This window comes from Heliangelus exortis, chromosome 4 (genome assembly GCF_036169615.1).
Source record: "Heliangelus exortis chromosome 4, bHelExo1.hap1, whole genome shotgun sequence".
Taxonomy (NCBI): Eukaryota; Metazoa; Chordata; class Aves; order Apodiformes; family Trochilidae; genus Heliangelus; species Heliangelus exortis.
In genome coordinates this window covers 43,382,118-43,401,093 of record NC_092425.1, presented here as the reverse complement: position 1 = coordinate 43,401,093, position 18,976 = coordinate 43,382,118, and the positions used below count along the sequence as shown (strand labels likewise).

Genomic DNA, 18,976 nt, shown 5'->3' with positions numbered 1-18,976 from the left:
CTTGCTAAGTAGTCAGTACCCTGAAACGTAAAATGAGAGCCTCCGGGAGCTCCACTTTTTAAAATATCTTAATTTCCCTTAATTTCAGTTTCCCTGCTCCCAAATAATGGTGACAGGGAAACGGAAACTGGAACTTAGCCATAAATTACAAATTATTTTACAAATTATGACTGATAAAGCAACCTTCCCATGGATTTTACATTAAAGCTTATTCTATTAAAACAAACAAACAAACAAAAACAATCAAACAAACAAACAAAAAACCCCACAAATGAAAATTATTTTTCTGATAAGATGCATCAACAAAACATAACCCCAGCATTTCGTATGGCTTTTACTTTGGCATGCAGACACAATTAGCATTGCTACTGAAGCCAAAGGCAGTCTGTAAGAGTAAATCCACATTCAAGTTCCCAACAAACCCATACTAGTTATCTTCTTTCTTGTCTTTTGCCATGCTGTTCTTCAGCTGTCTTTGGTTTTGAAGGACCACTAAATTAATAAAATTTTTGGTAAAACACTCACATGTAGACAGTCCCAGAAAGTAACATCTCTCCAGTTCACTCACACAGTCAAAAACCCCTGGAAATTATATAAAGTTAGGTGACAATTTTCAATGTAGTTTTGACATTAAAAATGAAAAATGTGAATTGCTAATGTTATCTATATGACACTGTCTAAGATTGTGTCACTTTCTTTAGTGAAAATCATCCCAAATTGTGTATTGTCCCAAATCTTCCCAAATTATGAAGACTCTGAAATATCTGTCATCTACATTTTATAGCTGGTATTCCCTTATATATCACGTAATTTCACCATCCTCTTTTTGTGAGGACTTAGAGACATAGCAGCAGTAACATACTTTGTACATACTCTTCATATCTGGTTTTAGGTTTTATAGAGCACAAAGTTTCTGTCCAATGGAGAATGAAATTCTCTAAATTTCCATCTCTGACTTTTTGCTCTGTGTTTTTAATTTCAGGCAAGGACAGAAGTTTTGCTTCTGGGATCTGAAGAGGTGCTTTTTTCTGAGCCAAGGGTGGAACGCTGGCATTAGTGGTTGAGGTGAGCAGCTGATCAAATCTTATGAGCAGGGCTGTGAAGGGCTGAAAATCACCTGGGGAGAAGCTACAAATACTGTGGCAGGGTGGGACTGGGAAAGGACAGAGACAGGTTTGTGTTAGGTAGCTCTGGGCACTCTTCTTTTTGGAAGACACATTTATGTGCTGATCAGTAACCTGTGTGCTGGCAGCTGCCAAGGATCAGCAGGAGAATTACAGGAAAAATGCTTAAATGAGTCTATGAAAATGTGTAGTTGATCTTGGCCTTTGGAGAGAGGAGGGCATGGGAGAAATCTTACGAAGAAATGTCTCCAAAAGTTAACTGTCAGGGTAGAAAGAAAAAGGGTCCATTTTACATGATTACGATAAAAAATCTATTTTAATACGCTTGTGACGAGGAGTGCAGTGTCCATGGCAAGCAGAAGATGCTGGTCAAAATTAAATTGGAAGTGCAAGTTCAAAAAAGCTGGTATGTTACAGGAACATGGCTTGACAAAGAATAAATAGGTCTTCTAAAAGCATGCCCATGTTCAGTGCCTTTCTCTGGACCTGAATATGTTTGGTTTCCCTGTAGGTTTTAAAAACTTCATTCATATATAATTATATTTTTCTTTCTGTGCAAACTGGATGCTATGCAACTCTTATTTACATTTAATTATAGATAGAATTTAAAGGTAATATCAAGTGAGGAAGAGAGGACTAGCATGTTTGTTGAAATAAAAGTGGCTATGAGGTGTGTTCTGTTTATTGTCTGGATATTACAGAAACAGTGTTCATCTGGAAACTGACAGGAAATAAGCACTGTATTGAAAGGTCACTGATACAATAAAATTTAAAGAAGTATATGTGCATGACATCCTAAAATTAGATATGGGTGATACAAAAAATCCACTGAGGAGAAGCATCAAGTACAGCACCTTAACTGAGATTAGATCTTTAGTGTGGGTATCAAAAAGCAGGAAGCTGCTGCTAGCAGAGAAAAGGGAAAAGTCAGATTTATGCTGACACACACACAAGTCTGGAATGATAAGGAGAAATTCATCCTTATGATGAAGGAGAGCATTATCTGTAATATCCAGTGCTTCACACAGAACACCCGTATGCCATCTCTTTTTTGTGCAAAGCCATTTCTGCCCGGGGTGTTAGAACCTGCTTTTTATTTAGTCTGTGGAAACCTCTTCAAATACAGCACCTTCACTGACAACAAGTTCAGCTACTTCACTTAAACAGTACTGGCAAAAAAACCCAACAGATCCAAACCCTATGCTAATTGTTGCTATCTATCAAGTGAGTTTCTGAGTGCACTCATTCTGTGGGGCAGAGGATAGTGAACTCATACCCATGGAGCAAGATGCTTCGTGGCACTTTTTCAAGAAGATGATGATGATGACAAAAATCCTAAGTTTTTTGAGTACTTCAGAAATATGATGTGGCTTTGATGTGTTTGGTTTTACCAGCATTTCTTGTTGGGCAACATATTTCCACGCTGGACATTGTGTGGAAGTCAAAAATCCAGAATTGCACAAGAATGTATTCCATGACTGTTTAGTAGACTAACTGCATCTAAAGAAGGATGCATTACACAGAGCAGGAGGGACAAACTGTAGCAGCCTTCACTGATCTGAAGGTTTCAAAAAATAACACAAAATAAGCATCTGTTCCAGAAGGTAAATGACATCTTTCAGCTCTGGGCTGAGACTGGTTGTTGTCAGTCTTTTAGCCCCAGTCTTTGTTGTGCACTGGGCAGCTCTCAGTATGAAATAGGCTGTCTTGGGGGAAAGAATGCTTTTTATCAGCCTGCTTTCATGGGACAAGTTGAGTTACATAGCTGTGTTCCTAAATGACCTCACAGTCTTTACCAGTCTGAATACAGATAAAAGTTTATGTTTGCTGATACAGAAAAAAAGGCTTTTCCCCTTCCTTATACTATTAAAATGAAGCTTTTTAAAATGCTACTGTATTATATATGTTTTAAAAGCTTGAAGGAAATCTATCTGAATGGCAGCTGCTCCAGCTCACTTGAATGTCAGGCAAGGGCTTTAGGCAGTTGTAAAGAGATTTTTCAATATGTCCCCAATTGAAAAAAGTGTCATCCAGTTACTTGCTAGGTAAAGAGGAAGAAATAAGAAACAAGGACCATCCGTGTTCATGTGAATTTGTTTTCCAACGATTTGACTCAAAGAAAAGCTAGTCCTTGTGATGAGGGGGAGCCAGCTCTTTCCAGCTGTCACAGCAGAACACTGTATGATTTCTAGGCAGGTCGTCAAGGCTAGGATGTGGTTATCCCTTCAGATAAGGTTTTCCTGGATTTCATGAGCAAACAGCAGTTGGTATTTCTGTCACTAACTAAGTACTGTGTTCCTGGTGACTGAAGAGGTTGTTTGCACCAGAAATGTGCACTAAAAAAAAAAAAAAAAAAAAAAAAAGAATCCAGAAATGAGGATTTTTTGCTTTAAAAGGTGTCAAGGCTCATTGTTACAGCTGGGACTGGAACAATTTCTTTTTCAGGAAACAAATTTACTGTTGCAAACTGTCATGTTTGCTTATCACAGCAGACACTGTTGCTCCTTCCCACCCAGCAAAACATTTTTAACTTTAAGCACAACCCCACGTTAAGTTAAACCAGAACACGTTTGTGCAGATTGCAGGGGTTTCTTGGGTTCAATATATCATAGGCACACTGACACAGACATGAAGGTCCATCTCAGCAAGGAACTCAACAAAACCTCCATATCTTCTTCAACAGGAAAAGATTTTTATTGAGCTATATTTTTTTATGTTACAGTTTCATGATAGATCCATCTTGTTACATAAATGTGATTTTCCAAAGAAGAATAAGGAAAATTACTTATTGTCCGTGAATTATGACACTGTGTCATACAAGTAGACATAAAATATCTAAGCCTCTTCAGAACATTTACCGTTCCTTTACATCTTGTGTATAAATACCAAAAAATTAAATGTAAACCCATTTAAAAATCAACCAACCCCAACATTATCTTGTTAGAAACCAAAGTAATCTTGGCATAAAAGCCCACAATTTCATGGAAATGCTTCAGCTGTCCTAAGTATCAAATAGAGAGAGACCTCGGGAGCAAGCTCTCTGTAGTGTGATTGGGCAGAATCTTGTGCAAGAAGATCCTAGGCAATCTACAGTAAATGCTAGGAAGTAACAGTGGGGAAAATAGGTTTAGCAGAACATTGTGAGCCCAAGGCTCCTGTAGGCAAGCAGGGCAGCAGATTGAGCATGGCTGCACAATACTGAGTTTGCTTCAGCCAGCTTTAATTCCTGTGTAATCCCAAATGGGCACTGAAATGCCCAATTCAAACAGCCACCTCGTTGTCCCTACTGGAAGGATTCCCCTCCCATCAACTCCCTCTCTTCAAACCTCTCTGTATCAGACTATTTGCAGACATTTACACAGCTGCCTCCATTATGCATCCTTCTTCTTTTTGGATATTGATACTATCTATTAGGACTTGTGGGCAAACAGTACTTGGAGGGAAGGAGCTTGCACAAAGGTTGGGCTATTCAGATTGTTAGAACTGCAAGCAGGTCACCAAGAGGTGCCCAGCAAAGCCTGTGCTGTCTGAACAAATGGCTTCAGTCACTTCGGGTCAGTCAATAAATACATATGTATGAATAGCAATAATAAATAAAAGGGGAGGGCAGGCTCTTAGGGGGATTAAACATAAAACATCTGGTCCACAAACCCAACAAAACAAGGCAGTTGGGCTGTTATCTTCTTCAGCATCCGTGTCCTGGTATCTTCTGGCAAACACAAGTGGTTTCTATTGCCAATGTTTCTTCCCTCAGAGCTGGTTACGTGAGCTGCAAGAGGCAGAATTCAAATTATAAAGCCAGTAGAGAAACCTTTCCTAAGTCTTTTTGCATGCCCCAGATACTAAGATTCCTTAGGACGTGTGTCATCTGGAAAAGGCCCCTGATGGTGATGAGCCACACTGGGCTGGTCCTGCAGCTAGGGTTGCTTTTAGTCAGGCATTTGCTGTGGATACTCCACCTGAGCCACAGGGTTTTCTCTTCCCAATGACGGAGCCCCGTCTTGGGCAAGTTAGTGGCATAATTAGGTAGTTTCCCCCATAGAAATCAACGCCAGGAGGTGGCTGGTTCCTCCTGCTCGGCCCCAGCACCCCAGGTACCTGCTGAGCACCCTGCTGACCATCAGCTTGACCCAGGGAGCGGCGGGGTTCAGGCAGATCGTCTGCCCGCGCTTCGTCGTTGCTCTGCGGGACAAGAGAGAGACTAAGGCCGGGACCGGGACCGGGACCGGAGCCGGAGCCGGAGCCGGAGCCGGAGCGGGGTCGGGGTAGGGGCCGGTACCGGGCACTTACATGACCTCGGGCACGGCGCAGTGCGGCCCCTCGGGGACGAGCTCCAGGCGGGCCAGGCGCCGCGGCGGGATCACCTCGGAGACGGTCTGCAGGCAGCGGCAGCGCAGCTCCCCGGCACCTGGAAGGTGGATGGAGATCGGCCTGAGCCGTGGCTTCGGGACCCCCGGTCCCGACACCACCCGACCAGCCGGGCCCCCTCGCTGCACCCCACGCATTTCCCTGCCGAGACCCGCCCGTGGGCGGCTGGGTGTCAGCCCGCCCGGCCATCCCGCAGCCCCTTACCCCAGCAGAGAGCGGCGGCCAGGAGGAGCAGGAGGAGGCGGAGGTGCGGGCTCATGGCTGGTGCTGGCGGCGGAGGGGCTGCGGGAGTCTGCTGCACGGCCCTGGTGGCCGCCGGGGGTTTTATATGCCGCCGGGAGCTGTCAGGCAGGAGAAACGTGATTCACACGCCGTCACGATTCCTTCTCTCCTCCCTGCACATCCTTTGCTCGCCTTCTCCCCTGTCTGTGACCGGCCAAGCCGGCAGGACACCGCGCCCTGCAGAATGCGGAGTCGGGTTCCGTGCCTCCGGCCGGCTCCCTGCCCCACTGATGCTGGCAGGAGGTCTGTTCAGCCTGCCCCTCTTACCGGGGAGCCAGCGGGGGAACTCAGACAGAACCATACTGCCGGTTAGACACCAGAATTTGGAGGCTAAATTTAGCCCGATCCAAGTTTATTTGAAGTTCATAAGCCTGAAAGATGCTAATTGAAACTGAAACATAAAATTCTAGGTCTTTTGCATCTAGGGATAAGTTTACATTTAATTTTAGTGCCTGGGTTTCTCTGCCAAGCACACAGCAGCTTCACCGTTGAGTTAGTTGTTAGCTGAAAGGCAAACAGACCTGAATGTTGTTACACAAAGCCGTGAGTGTCTGGCAGGGACCCCCTCCAGCCGGATGGAAAGATGTCAAAGCTTAACTTCTGCCAGAGGGTGCAGGGATGCCTCTGAGCAGCAGGTGCATTCCAGAGGTGCAGCAGCCATCCCACCCTTTCTTCCTAGTCTTTAGAGATCGTGCATTGTTTTATTTCAAACCTCTAGCTTTGGACTGCTGATGTGCTTTCTGAGGCCACGAAGACTGATTAAAACTTTTCCCTTAAGATCCTTCCGAAGATATAATTGTGCTATTTTTTTTCCATGAAACTTGGTACTAGGCAACGGACACCCCATTTCTTTGAACTTGAGCAGGGGGTGACAATGCAAACTGATTCATTACTGCAGTGTCTGCAAGCTCGCAAATCAACTCTCTGCTTGATTTCAAAATATTCCTAGGAAGAGGGAAGCTGAAAATAGCTGTAACTTTGTATTCCCAATCAGTCTGTCGGGTGTTTCCCTGCAGGTTTACCAATGTGACTCCCTGGCCACTAATGAGCTGACTTTCTTCCCCCCGGAGCTGGGTGTGAACTCACTGGCGGGGGCGTTGCAGTCTCTGTGGCTCCAGGTCCATCAGATTTGGTAGCCTTGGGGCACTTGACTATTTCTCACTTTTGCCAGCTTGCAGTAATTTATGGAAGCACTGAAGTAACCAGGGGAAGATCTGAGAGCAGTGGGCATGTGTATTTCCCTGCAAAGCGCCTGCCTCTCGTGCTCAGTCTGCCAAAGGGTAGGGAGCAAGCACCACATTCCTACCATCTATAATTCCTTCTGCCTTGCTCATGAGTCTTCTGAAAGAACTGCAGGTTCTAGCTCAATCAGTAAGTAGCAACTAGCTAACAGTAGCCTTCTTCCACAACACCAGGACTCACCTACAGCCCTGCCTATTGTGAAATTTCCTTACAAAGGTGCCAGGAAAATAAAAAGAAATTTTCATTCTGAGAATCCTGTTTCTCCAATACAAAAATATTCAGAATAGAACCTGAAGTGATATGCTAGGTGTGCCAGGTGCAAAGGGTTCATAAAGACACGGTACAGCTTTAAAATACAAAGAATATAGTCTCTGTGAACTGTTTTCTGGCTTTTTTCTCACCATCTTCCTGCTCCTTCTATAAACTAATGCTTACTGGCTTGTCACTGTTTATAAGATATGGCATTATGGGCTGGCTTTTATTTATTTGTGAAAAAATCTCCTATGCTATCAGTTTGCTTTTCTTTTTGTGGCAATGTTACGTGCAAACAGGTTTCTGGTTTGGAAAGCACCAGCAGCCTGGTGCTGAGTGCAGTCATCTTGGATTTCAGGGTGAAGTCCTCATCACACTGAAGTCAATGGCAGCTTAGGTGAGGCTGACTTTTTACCACTGACTTCAGTTTCATTCAAAGTACATCAGGTATAGAACGACAGCTGGTGCCGACCTGCATTTTATTCCTTTTTTTACCAAATCAGGGAGGGCAGCAGTGGCTGAGCTCTTAGAAAATTGCTACAGATGTCACATTAAGAGCCTGTGTCCTGGAGGGAAAGGATTTCTGTTAGAGAGTGGCCAGTGCCCTGTGTCACAGAGAAATCTGCATTAACAGGGAGTATTTCATTAGAGTAACTACTTCAGTATGACCCAAACTCTCAGCAGAAATCTGTGTCCAGTAAAAGGCTGAGCTAAATGACACATATAATAATATCAGTGCTTACATTAGTTTGGCACCTAAACATGGAAGTGGTAAAGCAGCAGTGACAGAGTCTCCATACAGTGAGAAACTCCTCAATGGGCCCTCAGTGTCCCCTGGGTTTCAAACTATCAACTCCAGCAATAGCCTCATAAATTACTTCATTGTCTCTGCCTTCTCAGACAGCTGGAAAGCCACTTCCCAGTCTGTCTTGTCTCTAGTGGGAGATTTCATAACGAATAGCCAAGAGGGCCTTAAGAACCAACAAGCTACCCTGAAGTAAAGCTTTGCATCTTGTGAACTGGAAAAGTTTCCATCTTTTTATTAGGATGGGTTTTTTTGGGACTTGGAACTTGAACTGTTCAGGGCTCATAAAATGGACTGGACAATGTGCCTATGTTCCTCTGGGCCAAGAGCTGCCTCCTAGTGCTAATGCAGCTTTTCAAAGCAGTCTAGTTTATTTTTCTTCAACTAGGATAAATTCCTATCCATTCATTTGCCACTGACTGGGTTTGGTGTGAATTATAACACCATTCAGCATTAATTCAGCAGATAGGCTGTTAAGGTACCTTGCTCTTAAAGGGAGCTCTGAGTATTGAGGAGCTTATAATAATGGAATAATGATGTGTGAGGGAAGCAGAAACTGCAGGAGGTGAAGAAGCACTGAGATTGCCTCACCATGCCAAAAAGGAAATAGTCTTCAGTCAGCAAGTGTGGCTTATTGACAAGATGTGTAACATCTGCAGAGCTTAGGCAGAAGCTTATTTACTCAGTCATTTTCCTGTGATGTAATTAACCAATTTGTTTGACATTCACAAGAGCATGTATTGATGGGCTGGAATGCCTGCATTCTCTGACACATCAAACTCAACAGCCAGGCTGGCCTTTAGCCCAGGCTGCAGTTTTGGGAAAGTCTTGTGCAAAATACCCACCACACCAGGAGAGCAAGAGGAAGACTTGAAAAAATACTCTGTGAGGAACTTCCCTTTAAGCTGTGCTAGGCTCACCCTACACATCTGGCTATATCAAGGCACACTCAAAGCACTGTCATCAGGACCATGTTTTGGAAGAAAAAGGTAGTAAAAAGTCAGATGAGCATCATTTATTGTGTGTCTGTCCCTGTGGAACAAGGATACCTTGTGCTGTTTGCGTTGGTGCTGAGAAGATCTGCAAGTGTTCCTTTGTATTGGAGCCAATGCAATTATCTGTAACGAAGGCTGTGACTAGGAGGTGACTGAAATTGGGAATATGGGATCCACACTGTCACTTTCAGTTAGACTTCAGCCAAGTCAGGAGGAAAATCACTCAGGACCATCCCAAAGGAATGAACTCCTTCAAGGATGATGCCCTGGGCAATTATCTCTATTTTGCAAACAGGATCAGCCCAACCTTCTGGTCAGACTTCTGCAGGGAGATTCCCCTCCCCAGTTGTGTAACTGACACAAGGGGCTGGTCACACTTGGCCATTAGTTACTGGCAAGGGACAAGAGAGGCTGACTGAGCCACTGGAAGGCCACAGGGATGCTCTCCTGCACCAGTGTCTCCTGGGGGGAGGGATAAGAAAGAGATGCAGATCACACAGTTTTCTGATACCAGAGCCTGTGATGCAGAGAAGCCCAAGGAGAAGGAGTGACTTTAAAAGAGTTGATCTGTGATGAGGTTAGTGTGGGAAGAGGTCTCTCTGATGCCACAGGGACAACAGCATGTTCTGCCTAAGCTCATCCTGCTGCTCTGCACTGATGGTATGTTTAGGATACTGAAGGAAGGTCCAGCAACTGAACCTCTCCTGGACACGGACATGGTAGACCTGACCATTGCTCCCACTAGGTGAGGATGGTTGCAAAGGATGATTAAGGTGCTTTGAGTGAAAAGTAGAACTGACAAAACTGATTTTTCAGTGGAATCGAAATTTGCGACTGGATTGTCTGATACCTAACTAGGTACACGATCCAACCAAGCAACTTCCCCTCATTAAGGCACTCATAGCTCCTCTTTCTCCTTCTCCCTTAGGTCCTCTAGCACATTATGAAAGTGTGTTCTGTGCTTATGCTGCAAGTCTTTTCCTTGGTGTGATTTCTACTGCTACCCATAGACTTTAGAAAACATCTAGAAATTCACTATCTTTGTTCCTAATACTCTGACAATGGCCAACACTCAAAAGTTGCCAGGGTAACAGAGGAACACAGAACAATCAAGGCAGCTTCCTCACATAAGAGAATTTATTTACTAATACAGCCCTGATAGAAGATGCCAAACAGATGTGGAACTGGATTTCAGTGACGTTCCCCTCCCAGGCAGTCATACTAATAAAGAAATCATATTTGAAAAATATCTGTGCAGACAGAGTCTGCTTGTTATCTGTGGCAGCTACAGACATGTAGCAGGAGTAGTGTGAAAATGTCCAGCCATTCCAGACCTACTTAAGTATGTGTACTGAGGAGAGGGACAGTGGGTGGAGGTGGGGAGATACTCAGATGAGGACAAAAATGCTGAAGTCCTGCTGGCACTCTCAGAGAGAGCTGAGAATCCCCATCAAGCTTGTGCCCTCCCTCAGTTTGTCCCTCAATCTCCTCTGGCCACCTAGAAGTGCCCCTGTAGCCAGAGGGTTCCAAGGGTCACAGAAGGAGTTCTGGAGCAGCCACATCCCCTGCTCCTCCAAACAGGCCTGGAAATCTGCCCACTCTGCTTCTCTGTTGTGAACCTACTGATCTCCAACTTTTTTGACAGCTGTAAGTATGAAGAAGGGAGGAGAGTGCCTTTTTTCCTTGTTGCAGCAGCATAATTTGCTTGTAGCAGTGGCCTTGCGGACAGATTTGTGTTAAGGCAGCCCACACGTATCCCAGACAGGGACAGGAGCCTTCCTCCTAGGCACTGGGTAGGTGTGGATCAACAGGACGATTGTTCCCCAAAAAAGTCTTCCAGAGCTGAGTCACAACACTCTGTATGACCTGGTAAAGGCAATGTCAGGAGGTGCAGACACTGCAGGATTCTGATTGCACACCTGCAGGATGGATTTGGTACTGGAACAATCAGGCAACATGCAAAGCAAGTTCTGCAGACATTTTCAGTTCCACGTTCCCATCAGTTTCTGTTTTGTTAAGGAGAACATCCAGCCTGGTCCTGTTTCTCACAGGGGCTTTATGAAACCATCACAAACCTTGGCATTCCCAGTATTTACTTAGGAGAGTTTGGCTGAGGAACAGATTAGAACAAATTAGCAGCAGGCTAATTATGGCTGAAATAGGTAGTATCACCCTTGCTCTACCCACAGCCTCCTGCCTCCTGCTGTGTTTTCATGGTGAATGTGTTAGAGAAAAACATCATGAAAATAGTGTTAGTACTTTGCTGTAGGTGAGGTGACAGAAGCAGGTCAGTAGACAGAAAAAGAGCCTCTTAGGCTTGAGAAATCTGAGACAATCACACAGCTTCATATTTAAACAAGTGTCAAGCTGTTAGCAGTGATGAAGTTAGGTTATCTGACTCCATCCCATCTAGACTGCAATTTGTTGCCTGCATTCAGCCTAAACCAGCTCAGCTTCCCCCTGTTCCCCTGGCCCTCAAGGCCTCTGCCGAAAGGCCAGGGATTCTTCTCAGCCTCTCCAAGTGGCAGCACTATCTCATTGCAAGCACAGAGAGAGGGTGGAAGGGTAAAACGTTTTCTTCTAACCTTGCTCAGAAAAGGTGTAAGCTTTTTGCCTGTAGGAAACTTGTCCTCATTCCAAAAGGAACTAGAAACTGGCACAAGTCTCTAGGGGAATGTAGGAGCTCTTAAAGGACATCAGATGGCCTTTTCCTGAGCTTTACTTACACATAATTTTAGTTCACTTATGGTCAAAGTATTTTCTTTTGTAATTAGTTGTGGTGTGACATGCTATTTTGCAGATCCTCTTTTCTGCAGCTGATCCTTTTTCTCTCTCTTTCACGGGCACTTGGGAACACGAGTGGAGTTCAGCAAATAAAAGTGTTCCTGCATCAGGCTGCTACCTGTCTTGTCCCCACAACTCCAATGCCTTGTGTCATGTGTTGCTTTGGTTTATGTCATATTTATGGCTATTCAGGAATTTAAGATTTGCAAGTGTGTTCTTAAATCTCCCCCTGAAACTTCCTAATCTTTATTTACTTAATAAATATTTCTTTGCTGTGGAATATAAATCCGAAGCTTTAAGCACTAACGCAAAATCAGAAAAAAACGGTCAGATTTCAGGGAAACATTCCTGGTGTGTGAAGAAGAAATCTGCTCATGAGTCATTATTTGAATCACTTTAAGCAAGCATGTTATAGTGACTGTTTTGAACTGACTTGACTGGATTTTCAGGAGAAATTTACACTGTTTCTTTATTAGAAGAATGTCAGCAGTTAGAGGTAGCTTCTTGCAGCTGAAGTATGTAAATTATATTTACCTTCTTTTCCCAAGGCAAACCAAATAATCATTGTTGTTTAATGACATTAGCAGGACAGAACAGGAATTCCCTGTAGGAAAAACTATACAGGCAGGGATGCCAAGATGGAAAGAAAATAAGGTGGCTTGAAATTACAAGGATTACTTTACAGTAATCTCATTAGAAGATTTACTGCCTAAAAACAAAAGCAAGTCAGGGCTCCAAACAGGCAAGATGTAGAAAGTGAATCAGTCCTAGTGAGATCTTAATTAGGTGGTAACCTAGTGAGACACAGAGAATCATTGCTGAGCTTTGTCCTCTGCAGGTCAAATAGTTCATAAGGTTGCTGGTCTAGTCTCTTGAGAGATCAGGAAGATTATATGTCACAAGCAAATGGTGATGGCCCCATGAAACCAGGAAATATCTAATGACTAATTTGCACCCCTTTCCAGTTGCAGTTTGCTAATGATGTCCTTGGTAGCAGTTGGCTTGTAGCTTGGTCTTAAAAGAAAATCAGATGATCGAAACATCTCTGTCCTGCTCTGTCATTCCTTCTCTTCCCAGTTTCACCCCTCCAGTAAAGTTTGTATCATTTGGCCAGCTTCAGAAAGCTCTCACAAAGGGATGGCAAGATGGATGAACCAAGTTAGTACAAGTTTCTGGGGAGCCCATGTTGGATGGAGGGAGAGATTGCATCAGACCACATCTGCAGCATCAGCTGTGCTCTGTCCACCTTGCCAACTGGCCAGGCCAACTGGCAGCCAGTGCCACCTCTTTAGATCACAGAGATGGAGCCACCATCCCCTCCAGGCTATAGCACCATGAGCCTTGCAGGGTGAGCTCCCCATATGGCTGCCCCAAGGAAATGCCAGGTTCTTTTCAAGGCAACACTAATGAATGCAGATTTTATTTGGAGGTGTGCATTGCTATGTTGATAGGAGCACACACACTGCAGTGACCTTAATCTATGGGAATCAGGTGCTCAGTTCCAGCCTCACAGACCTCTGTGTGTCCATAACTAGTTTTCTTCTAAACACAGCCCTCACGAGCTGAACAACAAAACAGGTTTATGCCATATTACCAGGAAGAAGGATTTGCCCAGTTCCAGCAGGCTGAGGCAATAAACAGTTAGGATGATACACAGCTAATCCAGTGCTGGTCACTGAAACTGTCGTTAGCAGATCCAGCTCTGAGTAAAGATCTGTTGAGGAAGTGTCACTCACACAGGGTCAGATTACATGTTGTTCTTGGACAGCACACATGAGTAAGGACAGTTTACGTGGCAGTGCTGGGTTTTATGCTTGGATGACTGTTCACAATATCTGAACTGACAGACTCATTCCATAGTGGTTACTGCTGAGAAAATTCCAGGAGAAATCTCCTGGGGTCTGAAGTGTGAGGTTGGTTTGGATGTAGAGCAGCAACATGTGGAACTCGGCGGTCACGTCTCCAGCAGAGGCATGTGCCAGAGAGGTCAGGAACGTGCTGAGATGCAGCAGGCATTGCCAAGCTTGATCCTGTGAGACAGAGCTCATACAAACAGGCCTGGTGCAAGGGAAACAGTGTCTCTGGGAGGACTTCCAAAGCCAAGACCATCTGTATGAACAAGGCTTTGTGCCTGCAGACTTCCGGATCACCTCCACATCAGACCACATCTGCAGCATCAGCTGTGCTCTGTCCACCTTGCCAACTGGCCAGGCCAACTGGCAGCCAGTGCCACCTCTTTAGATCACAGAGATGGAGCCACCATTTCTTCAAGGTGGCTCACCTTGGGAGATGGAGCCACCAAGGGAGATGGAGCTCATTTCTCACCAAGGGAGATGGAGCTCCCTTCCTTCAGTGTCTTAGCATGAGCCTCGGGATTACCAGAGCATAAGATCTGTCCCAGCTCATGCAGCCTCTAAGGAAATGCATACAGAGTTTTATTTGCCACAGTACTCAACCTTCTTCATGCTATCAAGCTGTCAATTTCTTAAATGCAGGAAGCGGTCTGTTGCTTTGTTGCACACTTGGTGAGAGGTTGTGTTCACTGGTGAGAGGATGTGTTCACTGGTGGCAAGGCTAGGAAAGCTAAAAGGCAATTAAACACAAGGCAACAGCAAGTGAGGACTTTTTCTTAGCAGCTCAAAAATGAATTGGTAGGCTATGTCCCAGATACAAATCTTACTTCAACTTCTTAACATTGCCTAGAAATCATGTAGCAGGGGCAGGCTCTGAAGGAAGAAGAGTGTTTCTTAACAAGTCTTCAGCACTTTGATTTGCAATTAATTATGTTCTGATTAGTAAGCACTAGAAAAATGTGTTTAGTCACTGCTCTGTACTAGTGTCTAAGTCAGGGCATACATACTGCTGATATCCCCCCTCTATTATTGTCACCTGGGTTTGTACACCAGGACTATGTTTCAGAGTATTCCCTAGCGGGGATGGGGAGCTCTTCCCTAGCACCTTTGACTCCTCTGGTGGATCCAGCTCTGTCATGAGGCACAAACATAATGATCTGTGTTCTCAGAGAGCCAATACTGTGGGTCTTCAATCTTGGAAAAATTTGCTGGAGGGTGTAGCCAAATTTCAACATCATGCTACTGTTTTGTGCAAAATATGTTTTATATCTACGAGATGGTTTATTTAATTGAGTTTTCTTTTGTGTTTCTCTAGTTCTGAATAGTTTCCAGTCCATATTCCCATATAAATAATACCTGGATTAGTGAGGACTACAGAAGTCTCATTGTTCAATTTGTGTCACAAAGGATCTCAACTCAGTTTTGTCAGCTACACTGTGGCACTACATCATGTGTGCTCATTTATTTAATACCTCTTGAGTTGTTAACATTTGAATTGAAAATTACGATCTACAGCAAATGATGGTCAGCATTTGCTTGTCTGTCCTCTTGGATCTTCACCTAACATTAACATTCTGCAGTCCTTAGGGCTGCTTTTCTCTCCTCAGCAGGGTTAGAGCTTCCCATTCCCCTGTGCTCACTGGTGGCAGTAGGAGCATGAACAAACACACTGGTCATAGCTGCAGAAGAATGTTTATATTACTCAAGCATTACCTTAGCAAGCACAAAGGCTTGGTTTGTTTGCTAATATTTTCTCCATTATTCAACCTCAAGTGCCAAATTACCTTTTCTGAGATAGCTGATGGGATTGTAGTGACTGCCACACCGACCTTACTGTGTGTGCCTCCTGGACACAGCAAGCTCAAAAAGTGCTTCAATCCACTGCTGGTGGATTGGCTGGTTCTGGTATTTGGTACCTAACATCCAAAGGGCAGGAGGGCCTTCAGTTTGAGTTTGGGAGCAAATTGTTCCAAACTGGTCAAGCCATTTTTTCTTAACCCTCTGAGGGGGAAGAAACCTCAGAATTTTTAATAGCAGCCATGACCCTGAGTAAAGATTACAGCAGGGGGACTCCTTCCACTCCCCCAGAGCTGTTCAGTTTATAAGCTGTTGAGGTCATCACAACTCCTGAAAGTCACAAAGAGCTCCTCTTGACCTTACCAGCTGAAAATCCCCTGCATCTTAGCAACTTCTGCAGTTTTTTGCCCTTGGATCCCTGCAACCATCATCAGCAACTCTTCATTCAGCAGGTGGGGTGAATCTTTTGCCGTGGGCTCTAAGGTCCTGCTTGTCTGCCAGAAGCAAGCAGCTTTTCTGATTGCTGGGGCTGATCTTGATTCTGTGATTTGCTTATTAATTCAGGTCCAGTTATTCAGGGTATGCAGCTGGCTGCTGCTGCTCATGTGTCTGGCAGCAGCACTGAACACTCTGCCAGAGCCTTTACAGGCAAGGTACAGCACACCCTGAGGCAGTCACTGGTTGTTCCAGTGGTGGTATCTAAGCACAGGACATGCTGCCATTGTGCTGATACTTTCTGGGTAGTAATGTTTTGCTGTGGTGGGTAGAATTATGTCAGGATCTCCTGGGAGCATGATCAAAAGACCAATAAAAAATAAGTATTTCAGTTTGAAAACTTAAACCGGTGTTTTCAGTTCGAGCAGAGCAGCTCTTGAGCAGTAAAATGCACATTTCATTGCAGGACATTGTTGGCTAAGATGAAGTTTTTGCTTCCCAAGGGGATCCTCAAAGGAACTCTGATAAGGATGTTCTTCCATTGTTATACTTTAAGCCTGATAGCAAAGATTTCCTTTAACTGGGAAAAAAGCTTTTTCAAACAAATACATAAAAATTGTTACATCTTCAAAAAAATGAACTATCCACCCAGTAAAGAAGTCCAGCCCAAAACCCCAAAACAACTATAGAAAAAACCCAAACCTAGGTTAAGCCAAGTTCAGTCAACTAAGTTCACAGGTTGAGTGGAGCTGAGTAATATTTGAGGGGGTGCTGTGGATAGTTGTGGTCTTTTGGTTGAAGTGATGATGTCAGTTGAGAAAGCAGTGACACGAGACTGACGACCACGTGAAAATGGGAACAGGGGTTGGAATGATCACAAAATCTTGGAAGTCTTCTGTTATGAGGCCCACACTTTCATCCTTTATGTTACTATCATTGGTTATGTTTCAGTGAAGGAAAACTAAAGCAGTCATACTTTGCTTACATCCTAGAAGATAATAAAGCTGCCATCTCAGGGACTGCTCTCTTAAAGCACTCTGAGTGCTATGTGCAGGTTTGTTCTCCAGCATATTTGCATTTTCTAGTAAGATCATTTACATTGTTCCTGGCAACAAAAAAAGACTGCTATTATGGTGAAAGGAAGGAAACAATAATACTGATAAATTCATTTAATTTTTAATGAGTTACCCAAAATAGTATGAAAAAGAGCAAGAGGAAGGGGTGTTCTTTGCAGCTTGTTAAAGGGAAGTGTTACAGAAGAAGATGTTTGGAGGAAAAACAACAATAACATTTTTGATAAATGTGATCACCACTGAGGCTACTGTCGATTGTTATCTTCCTTATTATCTTGTATTTCTCTTTTTTCTCTCTCTCCTTTTGTTTTTTAATTTTCAGATTTCTTGACTTTGAACAGCCACATTACAAACAGGATACAGAAATTTGTGAGGAGTCTGTGCTAAAAATTATGCCAACAAATGTGAGCACACCATTTTTTCTTTCTCAAAATGGATAGCAAGAGGGCAAAAGAGTAAGTGAGCTAGAGGAATTCTTTAGCAAACCGAAAAAACAGCTTTTGGTTTGCTTGAAAGTCAGTATTTCTACCCCTTGTTTTCTTCTAACTAGTCAAAATTACCATAAAATTAAATTGATCAGGACACTGACTGAAAAGAATCATCTCACCTATCTCCAAATACTGATTTGTGGTGAGATCTGAGTACTTTAATTTGAACAGTTTTCTTAGTGTTTGAATATATGCTTGCATTTGACAAAACCATTGCTTTCTAGTAAAGCTCTGCAGTTTGCTTGGTTCCTCACTTTGCTGGTGGAGCACTGTTCCCTCAGCACACCTTCCATCTGGGCAGCCCTGCCTTGTATTCATGGGACACAGAATTTGAAACAAACAGGACTCAGGACTTCTCACCGAGAACTCCTCTAGACCTTATTGATCCACCATTATCCATTTGCTTCTCATTCTGTTTCTTTTTATAGTCATTTTAGTGTCAGAGGACATTTGCATACCCCTCCTTAACATTTCAAACAGGAACAGTATTACGAGAATTTTTCAACAAGGAAATTATTCTATGGCATTTAGCCTGCCAAAAAATCAAGTGTGTGCAGGTAGGTTTACAGCTCTTCCCCACATTCCTTACTTGATCCAGTCTCCTGCTGACTTTGGTGAAAAACCTGGCTGATGCTTTAGTTTCTCTTAAGTCATCCATTATTTCCTGGAGGGAAATTCTCCCTGGCACCACCCAGTTCCTTAATTTGCCAAGCACCCTATGATAATTACATAGTATGGCCCCAAGTTGCGTCAGGGGAGAGTTAGGTTGGATATCAGGAGAAACTTCTTTACAGAAAGGGTTGTTAAGCACTGAAACTGGCTCCCCAGGGAGGTGCTTGAGGCTCCATCCCTGAATGTGTTTAAAAAGTCACCTGGATGTGGTGCTTGGGAACATGGTTTAGTGGTGGGTCATTGCCTATAGGCTAATAGGGTTAGGATGAGGTTGGGCTCAATGAAGGTCTTTTCCAGTCTGAGCAATTCTATGGTTCTATGATTCTAGTAGAAATGAGAAGAAATAAATAATGCAGTTACTTAGGTGGCAGAGGCTGGAGCACAAACCCAATGGCCAAGCACCCCTCAGCTCTATTACAGGGGGCATCCTCAAGTCAGTCACTTGAAACTCTGGGCTTGCATCCTCTGTGGAGCAGATGCAGCCTCCCAATCTTGTTTGCCCCATTGAGGTAGTCTGACCAGAGGGATGAGCAGGAGCCCAGGGGCTTGTAATTTTTCTTTATTAATCCTGGGAATGGTGCTAGGTGGTTCAAGGTCTTCTCAGCATATTCGTGTCTTGATTTAATTTCCATAGCAAAACAAAAAAGTCAGGAAAGAACAGATAGGAATCCAAGGGCCATAAGTACACTCACTGCTCTGACTTGGTGTCAGAGAAAAAGATGAAATGTATATCCATTTCCCTGGATATGAGTGAAGGTTCCCTTCTCCATCATATCCTTTCTTAATAAAAAGGTCACCAGATGTGG

At 43.8% G+C, this 18,976-nt stretch overlaps 1 protein-coding gene and 1 long non-coding RNA gene across 3 annotated transcripts; both read right to left on the bottom strand.

Moving 5' to 3' along the window:
* Positions 1-4,087: 4,087 nt before the first annotated feature.
* LOC139796375 (permeability factor 2-like) lies at positions 4,088-5,869 on the bottom strand. 2 transcript variants are annotated; one of them, XM_071744285.1, is made up of 4 exons: positions 5,697-5,869; positions 5,415-5,532; positions 5,223-5,306; positions 4,088-4,893 (listed from the first exon to the last, which is right to left on the bottom strand). In XM_071744285.1, exons 1-4 carry the CDS (start codon positions 5,749-5,751, stop codon positions 4,875-4,877), a joined length of 276 nt encoding a protein of 91 aa, XP_071600386.1. In that variant the 5' UTR covers positions 5,752-5,869; the 3' UTR covers positions 4,088-4,874. The 2 variants fall into 2 exon arrangements, with proteins under 2 accessions (XP_071600386.1, XP_071600385.1); XM_071744284.1 differs by lacking the exon at positions 5,697-5,869 and having other exon boundaries at positions 5,415-5,681.
* A 5,524-nt stretch (positions 5,870-11,393) lies between these two features.
* LOC139796374 (uncharacterized) lies at positions 11,394-11,930 on the bottom strand. The gene is made up of 2 exons (XR_011725980.1): positions 11,791-11,930; positions 11,394-11,602 (listed from the first exon to the last, which is right to left on the bottom strand). It is a non-coding gene; the product is annotated as an uncharacterized lncRNA (long non-coding RNA).
* Positions 11,931-18,976: the final 7,046 nt, after the last annotated feature.